We start from the raw sequence: 12,667 nt of genomic DNA on the forward strand, positions 1-12,667 counted from the left end.
GACATGTTGTTTACTCTATGTATTTTGGGACTTTTGTTTAACTGTTTTAATCGTTTAATTTATTTATAAATATTATTACATAACCTATAAGTGTTTGTTTTTAATCTTTTGTGTGGGTTTGTGTGTTTAAATTAATTACAAAAATAGTTCAGTTGTAAGAGCAGAATCGTATTAATAATAGTAATTAGAATTTAGTTGAGCGGAAACGAAATAAGGATACAAAGTAGCCTGGAACTAAAGTAGAAAAGCACACGTCTGAGGTTCCAAAAAGAGCGGTATATAGGCTTACAAACTAAACAGAATCAGCGTTTATAGTTAGGAGCTGGTAAAAGACATACAACTGGGCGATTGAGGGTATAGGACGTAAAAGGTTGAGGTGTGAGGAGTGCGGAGTTGGCTACAATTTTAGTACAATTTGCTGATTTAATCGCTTTAGTTCCCGTACATGTATAAATAGTTTTTTTGCTCACATTAGAAGGGCGATGGCCCTTGACTTTCGTTTGCATCTGCATCTGCTTTATATATGCATCGAACAGTTACACAATTATCGGATCATCAGTAATAATTAGTTATAAATAATTAGTTAATGTAATATATATATTGTTTAATGTCCGCCGCTCCTCACTTCCTTCTCAGGCCGAGGGAAGCAACTGCGTCCGTGTCTTGTTTGTGGTGGTGCTGATGCAGGAATCCTATCAAGGGCTCCCGCAATCATGACGACGATGCCGCGGAGGAGTTTTTCGTAGAGCTTCCGCCGCCACTGATGCAGTTCCGCTGCTTCTCGATATAAACGTTGAGCAGCCTCACCTTGCTGGGATTCAGCACTGAAAGCTTCGGCTTGACCTTCTCCTCTCCCAGAACAAAGTACAGCTTGACGATGCAGAAGACAGCCGCTTTGCGAACCATCGATTGCGTGTCGTCCGCTGATCGCGCAAGGTTAGGAAACACAATATCCAAGTGGGCATCTGTGATCTCCGAGCCATGGTGTTCGGTCACCTCCAGCAGGATCTTGATGGCGCACAAATTTGTGGGAAACTCTCCCGTCGCAATAACAGGATTGACAATATTGATGGACAGGTCCAGCGGCAAAGATGGTGCTATCCTTGGTATCATCGAGTCGATATCCCGTAAAGCCTCCTTGCTGTGCTGATAGCACTGGATGATCTTGAGCAGGATCAGCTCCAGGAAATGCATCCAGTTGTGACGCATTTTGTTGCTCCTCATTATTTTACTGAGTACGTGCAGGCCGGCGATGACCACGTCCGTGTGATCCGCCTCCAGAATGTTGAGAAGCATTCGCATGATCGATCTAAAGTGTTTGTTGGGCAGCTCACAGTTTCCGCCCTTGATGCAAATCCCTAGGTTAGTGAGTGACGTCTGGAGCAACTCCACGGGCTGATCCTTTGTTAGCGTCAAGGCTACACGCACCACTTCGCTCTCCATCAGGTTGCTGGCCAGTATTAGCTCTCCATTCTCCGCCATATTTATCGAGACGGTGGTCACCTTGGCATCGCCAGTTGGTGACTTGGCATTCTGAGTGGTCCTTTCCCGCTCCAGATTATCCAGCCTCATAGTTGCTGACTCAGGTGTATTCGACTGGGTGGTGTTGGCTGACGATTGCGTCTTGGAGTTGGAAGACAGGGAGGCACACGAATCCTGTTGACCTTGATCATGATACTGCAGGTGTCCATTAAAGCCATTGGGCGCCAGCGCCGTCTGGTACTGACCTCCGAAGCAGTGCCGGATCTCCTCCGACGTCTTCTGAATGTTGTGCTGAATGTCCAGCTCCGAGGAAAAGAGCAGCTCCTGCTCCACGGAGGACTGCCGCGAACGTGGACTAGTAGAGCTGAGGCTAAGTTGGTGGTGGTGGCTCTGCAGCGAGGCAAATGGACCCACAGAGGGACTTTGCAAAGGCTTGGGACTGCTACTGCTCAATGGCGAGCTACTAGGCGAATTGGCACCCGAATTGCCACTTTGGCTTTGCCTCCTCATGTGCGACTGGATGCAGGAGCGGGCAGAGTCCTGGTATCCCTTTGGCAGGTTGGCCAGTAGCCGGGTCATTTGCGGGGTATTCAGGTTGTAGAGGGCCACCAGGCAGCTCCTGGCCTGGGAGCGCAGCTCCATCGACTTCTGGTCCGCCGCCAGCTGGGCCAGCTTTAGGACCGTCCGCTCGCAGGCCTGGCTCTGGTCGCTGGGAAAATCGCTGCTTTTGCAGTACGTATTGGCCAGATCCGTGAGGAAGCGCAAAATGGCGATGCGCGTCTTGGTAGTTGGCGTTTGAGTGGAATCCGAGATGATTCTAAATAGCTCTTTAAGCTGCAACTGCGTGGGAAAATATTCGTGTACCACCTGTAGGGTCTTCCAAATCTTGCTGTGCATCGAATTTAGTAGATCGGTGCCCAGTTTGTTGAACAGCCGAGTCAACAAGATGAAGAGCCAGTCGTGAAGTTCGTTCGCATGAACCAGAATGAGCTCGGTGACCGTGTCCAAAAACAGGGAGTACACCTTGGTGTGTGTATCTATGAACATCTTGCGGAACATGTCCAGAACACATTGAAGCTGCTGCTGAGTGAGCTCCTTTCCATCGGCCAGATACTGTGTCAGGCTGATCAGGCCATCCTTTCTTTCAGACCAATGCGTCGATGCGCAGAACTGAATAATCGTCTCGATGTCGTCAAATGGCGCCCGCTGCGTGCTCCAGTCCAAGCGGGTGTGGCTCCCACTAAGTGAGTAGTTCGATTTATTACCTCTAGTGTAGCTGGAGTCGAAAGATCGTTCTGAACACACAGAACTGGCCTCGGAGTCTATGTCATCGGACTCATCACGTCCCAAGAGCTTCCTGCCCATCCGCATTCCGCCGCTGCGCATGTAGTCTCCGGAAACATAGTCCGGCTGTCCATCATCTCCGACGCCTAATGTATGTTCTGCTTCACGAGATTGCGCCAGCAGTCGGGCCGCCGCCGATGGTCTTACTGGGTTGTTCCTCTCAGGCGTTCGTCGAGATCCCGATCCCGTAGAGTACATACTGCGTTTCATCAGGCCAGCGCCTGACCTAGTTGGACTCGTTTCCCTAGAGCTGGCTGTGCTTCGAGGTATTCCAGAGGCCTTTTTGGGTATGGCGCCAGTAGCTCCACGATAGTAATTACCAACACCGCCGTACTGATCCCGCAGCTTTGTGCTTGGCGAGGTGGATCGTGATCCTGGCTGTGACTGAGATACTCCTGCCCGTCCTCGTGGGCGTGGTGTAACCGATCCTGGCGTGGTAGCTGGTGTGCCACCGCTATTGGAATTCAGGCGAGGTCTGGGCAGTGATCCACTTGCTGCTGCTCCTGTCATCGGTGCCTGGTTGGAATTACTAGGTCCCAAAGGTTTCCTTTGCCTCGAATATAGAGTATATTGCGCCCTAGCCTTGGCTCTTTGAGCAGCCGCAGTGTCCACCGCGGAAATGGATCTCATACTAGGTGTGGGCTTCTGCAGGGTTCCAGGGGTTCGGCCAATGCGGGATACAGTGCGTCTCGTTTCAGGTCCAGCCCCAGTTCCACCTCCGCCGCCCTCACGTTCCCTTTCTAATGCGCGCTGAGCAGCTATGTCTAAGGTTCCATATATCTGATCTGCCAGCTCTGGAAAGTGACGCCTAAAAGCCCAATAGGCACATCTGGAATGGCGGCGTGCATCGCAGTCTGCATCGCCAATGGATTTTTTCAAAGTGTCCTTGAGTACGGTGGCATTTCTTTCCAGCGCCTTCGTCTGCCACTCCTCGAAGAGCAGAACCATCAGCTCACACAGTGTGGACCTTATGTCCTTCGACTTTGACTGATTCAGAGTGTCTGTGTAGATCTTAAGCAACTTCGGTGCATGTGTATACTTTATGATGTACTTCAGGGCTATAGTGGAAGCTGATGCAATGACCTTTGCGCTGTTCTGTATTAAATTAATCAGGTGCTCTAAAATGCTCCAGCAGAAGGCATCCAGTTTATTCCTCAGCGTCTTAGACATGTAGGCGATGGTGATGCACGCCTCGCGGATCACCTGTGATCGTAGTTCCTCCTTGAGGATGTCCACGAAGCTCAACGATAGTTCCTTCAGCTGGACAGCAACAAACTGCGGCTGGGTATGATAGCTGAGAATGAGCAATGCCCTGATCTTCTTGAGAGCATCCACACGCTTCTCCCAGTCTGCGTTTTTGTCACTGATGATCACAAGTACTTGCTTGTAGATGTCGTCCATGTCCTTAGCGTGGAAGATGTTCAATTGTGGGACCACCTCAAAGCTAGATTCAAAAGACTCCATGGTTACGGCGCCGGCATCGCCGGTCACATCGTTCACACTGGGTTTTAGCCGCAGTGTTGAGGAAACTGCCGAGTGAAGTGGCCGCTTAATTATCCTGGTGGGTCGGTCCCTCAACCCAATATTGTCGGCCTCATCCAAGCCAACTCCATTGCCATTGGTGTTTTTAAGTGCTGAAGGTAGTAGTAGTCCCTCCTGTTTGACCTGGTCGAACTTTTGCTCCAGCATAGCCAGTTTCGATGCGGGCACATCATCCATGCGACGGAGGTCTGGGCGCAATCGATCCCCAACATGCTTGTAGATTTCCACCAGCGTTTGGATGGCCGCCTCCCTGACATTAACTGTGGGATCACCGAGAAGTGCACAAACTGGTGGTATATAGACGCGTACACTAAGCTGCTGGGTGCCGTACTCATGAAGAGCATTCACTATTGTCTGGAGGAACTCCTCGCGCACCTTAGCGTTCTTGTGCTTGAAGCAGCTGGTGGCCAGCTTGTCGATCAGCGCCTGGGGCGGAAGCACTCGGTGCTCCATTAGGTCGCGCAGCAGAAGTTGCGCCTTCTCGCGAACTGTGTCCCTGCTGTCTCCCAGCCGATCGATCACATGTGGCAGAACGGTAGCTGTGTATGCATTGAAATCGCTGCCCAATCGCTTGATCAGCTCCGAGAACGCCTCCAGGGATTTTTGTGCAATTTTAAAGTGGCTGCCCGTTAGCCAAGGCATCAAACCGTCGATGAGGAAGCCCATGTCCGTGCAAACAATCGAGTTTGTGTCATCACTAAGGAATGTCACCAGATCCTCGGCGAGCTGTACCTTCACACGCATGTCCGCCTTGGGCATTTGCTGGATGAAACCATCCAGATCGCTGGGCTTGCGGTAGGCCATCTTTCCAGGTGTCTATTCGTCCTTCGTCCAGCGGCAACTGTAATAAACCAGGATTGTTGTTAGCGTATGCAGGTGCAATCTGTGCCAAATTAAATTAAAGATGTATGAGTCTGAGGGTCTCATTTTGGCGCAAGGATACAGATACCATAAAACTGAATAAGGCTATAAATTGTGAAATTGGAAACTGACCAGGTTTCGGAGCGGCGTGTAAAATGTTTTCGACAGTGTTTACAAGTGTAAGGTACAAATGAAACTAATTTTTTTTTAAAATTCATTCTTGAATTTTGAGAAACTATGACATGGTAGAACACTTTTTTTTTTGTGAACTTTTTTTATATTGCGTTAACTCTTATCGACTGCTCCTACTACAAAGCAAGGAACTGCAATTCAACATCCAATAGAATGCTCCATCTTTTCTGAAGAAAAGTTCCCGCCAATTCCTGTACATGCTCATTAAACGCCTATTAATTGCGGTCTGCTCGTGCGCAGTAGAGCCTCGAAAAGCGGCAACAGCCGCAGTTAGTTGGCCAACAATTTGCGTGTGAGGTGAAGTCAGAGCCAGAATGGCGATAAAATGAGAGAGTTGGGGAGTGGGCCGAGGCCCAAAGAGAGCTGAAAAAGTAGGTGAACGGCTATGCGGGTGGATGGATACATGGCTATATGGCTATATGGATATGCGGCTGCATTGATACTTGGATACCTGACGGCCAGAGCTTCAGGGGTAGGAAGTGGAAGAGGTGGCTTTCGGGGGCTACGGACACCCAGATGGTGGGGCGTTGTTACGTGCACGAAACGTGAATCATCTAAGGGAGCTGAGAGCGTGACGAAGTCAGGGGAAAAGGGGATGGCCGACAGGAAGCAATGTGCTCTGTCTATGGATTTGTACATGGGGATTCGGAATCGAATTTGTATTTGAATGGCAACATTTTTGGCATTGTGCGATGCCGTCACAAAGCAACAAATTGCGTTCGGAGAGTAATATTTTGTATGTGCACTGCAAAATAAATTTTATACTTTCTAATAACTGTCATCTTTTAACAGGAAAGTTAAAACATTATTTGAGAAATCGAACAATATTTATTCAAAGCTTGTACATCTATGATCCAAAATGGATAAGAATAAACCATGAAAAAACTTTTCTTTCGGTGCAAAAATGGAAGGGGCAGAATGAGATAATATATCCAAATTACTAAGCAACAACAGCGACTTGTTGAGAGAGCGATGCAGAGCGAGAACTCAGTAGAGAATCGGTGCTCATTCCACTAAAAAAATTAGCATTTGCATACGCAATTTTCTATTTATAATAAAACATCAACAAACTTGCTTTCGTAACTATTTTTCAGGGTTTTACGCGGCGATAAGATATGAACTTGTTAATCAAAGTGCTGGTTTTCGAGGTTAAAATTAACCTAACAAAATGTTTGCCAGCTGTGGTCGTCGATAAATTTGCTATTTTTTTTGGTTAATTGTTGAAAAATAGCCGGCGACGACGTCATTCAGCGGCTAAATGTCACGAAAAGAGAGTACCAAAGAGGGGAAAGAGCGGAAAAGTGTCTTAATTTAACACAATTTTGTTTCTGTATCTTCGAGATACGCACTCACACACACACACGCACACACGCACACACATACCTATTTGCAAATCCGGCTGCGCTGCTTCTCCTTCTTCCTCTTCTTTTACTCTGCTTTTTGTTTTGGGCTGGGCCGCAAAAAATATAAGAAAAACTTCAACAACTGCTAGTTGTTGTTGCCCTTTGGCAATCCGAAGAATTGATTTTCCAGTCGTCGGTTGGAAAAAGCGTTGCCAAACACCGCAAATAGGCGTAACGAGTTGACTTAATTTACTTTTGAGCACAGCCAAATTGAACAATTGCCCCAAAAATAAAAAAAGCTAAGCAGAGATCACAGTTTTGCTCTTCCTAGTTCGGTTTGTTTTGTTATTATTGTTATTGCTGTAGTCGTTGTTTTTGGGACAGCGCAGTCAGTTTCACTTTGTCATTTCTGTTTGTGGTATTTGTTGCTGCTACTGTTGTCCTCTGTACCGTTATTGCTGGGTTGCAGCAACAACAATTCACAAAATTCCAACGTCTTGGGGCCAGCGCTAGTTTTTTTTTCCTGCCTCTGTTACTCTTATCCGTCCGTCTCGCTCTCTCCTTCTAGTGGGTGACGCGCTTGGGGTCAGAGGTTTTAGGTCTTGCACTTCGTTTGCGGTCGCCGAGCGTTTGCAGCACCCGGCAAACATCACATTTTGCTGCGTCTCGGCATCGGTGAGCGGTTTCTGCCACGGGTTGCGGGTATATTACACGGTTTTTAGCTTAATTTCAGCAGCGTTTTGCCAGCCCGTTGCGTTGCAAAAAAAATTTACAAAAAGTGTGACCGCACGCGGGCGGTGCGCAAATCCCACTGTGCGGCTTACAGGGACGTATCGATTATTGATGGTCTTATGTACAATTACTGTCACACTGCCATACCGCGCTGCCAACTTAATGTAAAACAACTTAACGTCGTTATTTTAAAATGAATGTCGGTTTTAATAAGTAAAATCACTATTTTTAACATTGTTTATGCTACATTATTTAAGGTTATCAAGAAATATCACTCTTTTGAGCTATCAACAAAATAAAATTTAAATTTAATTACCATCTGAATTTAAAATTTAAATAGATCTCAAATTAATTTAAAGTATTCCACTCTGTGAAAATCGAAGTTTAACTTTTACAAATTTATAAATAATGAAATACTGGGGAAATGCAAATAATAAAAGTGTGTAATCAAGCCTCATTTAATAGGCGCACTCAAACATACATACATGATCTCAGAGATAGCAGCGAGAACCATGTATTATGAGTTTATTGACAGTTTTATTTACTATATGACAATGTTAATTACAATGCATATCAAGTGTAGTCGACGCCAGCTGGCTTCATACTTAGTTGACTAGTGGGGCGCACGTGTCGGTGATCAGCATATGGCAATATTTTTGTAACCGAACACCCACAGATGTACAGAATCGCATAGTGAATTCAAATATAAATGAATATATAAATTAATTGAAAACGTCTCAAGTTGACTCCCAATTGAAAAAATTTATTGTGGAAATTAAATGGAATTCTTCAGACTAGACTTGAACTGGTGAACGGCCTGTGCCCGTCCGGATGGATCCTCCGGACATCCCCAATCGAGGCGTGGCACCCATCTGACTACGGTTCGGGCTGCCGATTCTCCGGGGAATTGTTCAGCGAAAATGCAACGATAGTAGAAGGCCTCCTTGGTGGTGGGCGTGTTAAAGGGAAACCGTATGGCGGCTCCGGCGAATTCTTCATCGCTGACATGGCTGGTGGCCACCCTGCGGATGCTGTCGATCCAATCGTATCCCACACCGTCGGAGAACTGTTCCTTTTGGCGCCAGAGGACTTCATCGGGCAGGTAGTTATCCGCAAAGGCGGCTCGCAAGATATACTTTTCCAATCGCGTTTGCTGTTCTCCCCCGAATTTGTTAAGGGGCCCGGGGATCTTATCCTCCGGTCGGATTTGCATCACATGGTTAACGAACCCCGTGTCCAGAAAGGGCACTCGCAGCTCCACTCCCTTGGCCATGGCTACCTTGTTGGCCCGCAGACAATCGGATAAATGCAGCTGGCGCACTCTCTTCACCAACTCCTCGTGGAAATCCTCGTAGCCTGGGGCCTTGTGAAAGTATAAATAGCCTCCAAAGATCTCATCGGCTCCTTCGCCGGAGAGGATCATCTTGATGCCGGTGCTCTTGATATATCTAGCCAGTAACAGCATGGGCAAACTACATCTCACGGTGGTCACATCATACGTTTCCAAGTGATAGACAATATCCCTGATGCCATCCAGAGCTTCGTCGATCCCGAATATGATTTCCTTATGATCACTGTCTATATATTTGGCCACACTCCTGGCCGCCTGGAAGTCGGGTGCATCCTTTAGACCCACAGAAAAGGTTTTCAGTCGAAAGTTGGGATCTCTTTCGCGCATTATCTTTGTGGCTATGGAGGCTATAAGACTGGAATCCACTCCGCCGGACAGCAGAGCTCCCAGGTGAACATCGCACTGCAGATGACTTCGCACCGCAGACTCCAAGTTGGCTCGCAGTAGAGCTAAATCGCAGGCTTGAGTGGGCACCTCCTTGATCCAAGACTGTTGAAACTGCCAGCATGTTTTAAGGTCACCAACTTTTCCGAAGCGAGCCTCGCCAGGTGTGAAAGTCTCCACCTTGGAGCAGCAGTCCACCAGGCACTTCATCTCCGAGGCCACCCAAAGGTTTCCCGCCGCATCCTCACCCACATACATGGGTATAATGCCAAAGGGATCTCGGGCAATAAGGACTTCCTTGGTCGTCCTATCGTACAAGGCAAAAGCAAACATGCCGGTGATGTACTGCAAAAGATCCTTTCCGTAATCCTCGTACAGTTCCAGTATTACGTGGCAATCGCTCTTGGGGTTGTAGGAGCCACGTTTCTTAGCAATCTCAGCGGAAAGCTCCAAATAGTTGTAGATTTCTCCGTTGGCCACCAGGATGAGGTTGCCATCCTCAGAGACGAATGGCTGATCGCCCATTTCCACGCCCACAATTCGCAGGCGTTCATGAACCATGGCCACTCCTTCCGAGGGAATCACATGGACCCCCGTGGAATCCGGACCTCGATGCCGCTGCTTTCCACTCTGTCGATAGGCCAGTTCCCTCAGACTGTGTTTGCTGCCATGGAGGATTTGCGTGGGTATCGGTTCCCCATTCCTCGAAAATATGGAAAATATACCACACATTTTTCGCCTAACTTTGTATGTAGTACTTTTAATTTACAACCAGGCGGGCCGCACTTTGCAAAGTCCGAAGACTGACTGAACGTTTTACTGGCGTGCAGTCCTATTTATTGCCGATGCTCTCTAGATTTCATGTTCGCAACATCTCTTGTTTTATTCTCTCCACTTACACTCAGCAGCTACGCTGATTTCCACGTGCTACTAGTTTCGCCACCAGGTTTCTAGAATCCCGCTCCTCCTAAATAAAATCTGAGACCCAGCATTGTTGGGGGGAAACAACTCCCTGAAATTAGGAATCCTATCGAAAATTACTGTGAATGAGTCCCCCTTTCATCATTTGTGTAAATCTTATGGCAAGTACAACAGCTGTCCGTGGACAAAAACCTGATTATAAATATGCCGGTAAATTTTCTGTTTACCTGTGTGTTTTTTACTCTCTAAAAACGCTCTTTCAAGTTTCTCTCACAGCTGATTTTTCTTTATCAACGATTTCGTCACCCAATTTACTCTGCTTTGGGGTGCTTAAACTCCTCAGCCATCAAATAATAATAATTAATTTAAGCGAACTTCCATGTGGGTTATAAAATATCTACAAATTTGAATTTGAATTTTGTCTAATATTATTGTTGAGAAGACTTATGTGTTGGAAAGAAATAAAAAATTAGAGCAAATACTTTGTATTAAAACCATAGTAAGTGTGTATCAGCAGGCTAGCATTTAAAAAATGAAATTTTGATAAAATTTCTCGTTGTTGCTCGATTTTGCTTTTGGCTGCATGCCAGGGCTATGTATTTAAAAACAAGAAAGAAAGCTTTAAGTAAGTTCCGGACTATCAGATACCCAATATTCAGATTTCGGAAGTGCAGATGAGAAATTTATGGCAATTTAATAAAAATTTACAAAACTATTTAAACGAAAAATCCCACCTTTTTTTGTGGGTTTGTGGACGTAAGAGTGGGCGTGGTAACATAAAATAGTAATGAAAAATAAATGTTATTTAAAATAAGTAGTCAAAAATATTTAATTTGATTTGTAATTAGCTATTAATATATTTATGTTTCTGAATAAGAGACAAAACTAAACAATAAATGCCAATATACATTACAAAAATTCACAACGAAAGCAATAAATAGTTGATTTTTTGAATGGCCGTACAATTTATTTAACTAAGAAACTGATTTTACCGGCGTTGAATAAAGCTCAGTAACATCTGTTGACCATCCGCAGTAACAGAATGTTACCGAAAAGCTCCCCGAAATACAGCACGCTGTTAACTAACTGGCGCCACGCCAACAGGTGGTTTCGGTTTCCTATGCTCCAAGTCGCGTACTTCGACTTCGGTCCATGCGATAAATATGTCAAGTGGCCGCAGATAAACAGAAATCTCCCGTGTTTAATTATGCAGACGTTTTAATTACGCATCTAACACTGACGAATTTGTTCAGTGATGTCATACAACAAATGTGGATGGTGCGAGCCTCTGTGAATAACCGAGATTTATAACCCGAGCTGCGCGAATCCGCTCCTGGAATTCTGGCGTGCGCGCTTGTTGCTTCCAAGTCATTTCGTCGGCAACGAACGGCCTTTCAATTCAGTTGCCGATGGAACGCGACACTGTGCGGCAGGAAGTTGCGTATACGACGCATTGTCATTCGGCCAGCGACGTGAATCGGAAGTCCTTTTTATGGGCGCGCGCCCCTCGATATCAATTTCCCTTTCGAAAATGCCCGTCAAGGTGCTAAGTGCTCGTAATTAGTTGAAATTCTATTAATTGAAAAGAATCTTAAATTGAGTAACGTTGACGAAATGGAGGCTGGTAAGCCAAAATTTGCAAAGCGAATTTTCGTGGGTATCACAGCCGGAAATTGTGCGTAAAAATTAAATGGCTCAAGGCGGAAGCCTGTAAAGTTCAAAAGATTTTCATAATAGTTTATGATGAGAGTGTCACGAAAAAGATTTTTAAAATTTGTGAAATATAACATGTTAAGTTTTAACTCATTCACTGAATAAAAAAATAAAATTTACGAAATAGTGCTGCGCAATTCAAAATAAATAAAAATTAAATACATAAGTGCCGCAAACACAAGTTTAATTTCAGCTGTAAACAAAAGTAACAGCTCAATCATTATATGACTGTAAGATATAGTCAATAAAAGAGTCCCTAAAAATGAATTTGAAATGGAAAATAAATTAACGTCTTATCAATCTTGGAATTCCGAATTGTATCAACAAAGTTTAGCACGCGTTGTTAACCAAAAACCATAAAAACGGACACAACTTTCAACACGAAAGGTGAGGGTAAATTTATGAGCTACTCAAAAATATCAAATCCAAATCAAATACAACAAACGTTTTACTGGAACCGAGCCCGACAATCGAAGGGAATCGAGCATGACCTATTACTGTCACGTCCGTTTCCGGAATTCCAAGTGAGATGGCCAAAACACGGGCCACCAACTTTTGGGTCACGTTCGCTGGCTGAACGAATTCAAATGGCCCAAGACCCATTTTCCAGATCGAGATGTGCATTGCCATAAAATCGCCGACAGATAGAGCAACTGCCAAGTCGGGGCCAATTAATTAAAAAGTTTTTACATCGCCAAAATCAAATCAACAATTTTTCCCAAGTATTTTGGCGTGAAATTCGAACTGGAAGTTTTTAACAATGTTATTCGCGGAGGAAAGATGCACTTCAAAAAATATATTG

At 45.4% G+C, this 12,667-nt stretch overlaps 3 protein-coding genes across 7 annotated transcripts in view; 1 reads left to right on the forward strand and 2 right to left on the reverse strand.

The window, feature by feature from the left end:
- Positions 1 to 4: 4 nt before the first annotated feature.
- On the reverse strand, positions 5 to 7,557 carry LOC6534695 (CLIP-associating protein). 2 transcript variants are annotated; one of them, XM_002095334.4, is made up of 2 exons: positions 6,805 to 7,557; positions 5 to 5,209 (listed from the first exon to the last, which is right to left on the reverse strand). In XM_002095334.4, exon 2 carries the CDS (start codon positions 5,170 to 5,172, stop codon positions 712 to 714), a length of 4,461 nt encoding a protein of 1,486 aa, XP_002095370.3. In that variant the 5' UTR covers positions 5,173 to 5,209; positions 6,805 to 7,557; the 3' UTR covers positions 5 to 711. The 2 variants fall into 2 exon arrangements, with proteins under 2 accessions (XP_002095370.3, XP_039229489.1); XM_039373555.2 differs by lacking the exon at positions 6,805 to 7,557 and adding an exon at positions 5,362 to 5,494.
- Positions 7,558 to 8,013: 456 nt separating this feature from the next.
- Positions 8,014 to 10,046, reverse strand: LOC6539780 (asparagine synthetase [glutamine-hydrolyzing] 1). Its single transcript, XM_002086633.3, has one exon. The coding sequence runs from the start codon at positions 9,961 to 9,963 to the stop codon at positions 8,272 to 8,274; it is 1,692 nt and encodes a 563-aa protein (XP_002086669.2). The 5' UTR covers positions 9,964 to 10,046; the 3' UTR covers positions 8,014 to 8,271.
- Positions 10,047 to 11,561: 1,515 nt separating this feature from the next.
- The window catches only part of LOC6539779 (adenylyl cyclase 78C), a 31,247-nt gene continuing 30,141 nt past the window's right edge, over positions 11,562 to 12,667 (forward strand). For 3 of the 4 annotated variants that reach the window (XM_039373640.1, XM_039373641.2, XM_002086632.4), the window contains exon 1: positions 11,564 to 12,252. The gene's annotated coding sequence lies outside the window, so the exon portion shown is untranslated. Of the gene's footprint in view, positions 12,253 to 12,667 lie in introns of all 4 variants that reach the window. The other variant, XM_039373638.1, reaches the window with a different exon arrangement.

Source organism: Drosophila yakuba, chromosome 3L (assembly GCF_016746365.2).
Source record: "Drosophila yakuba strain Tai18E2 chromosome 3L, Prin_Dyak_Tai18E2_2.1, whole genome shotgun sequence".
NCBI lineage: Eukaryota > Metazoa > Arthropoda > Insecta > Diptera > Drosophilidae > Drosophila > Drosophila yakuba.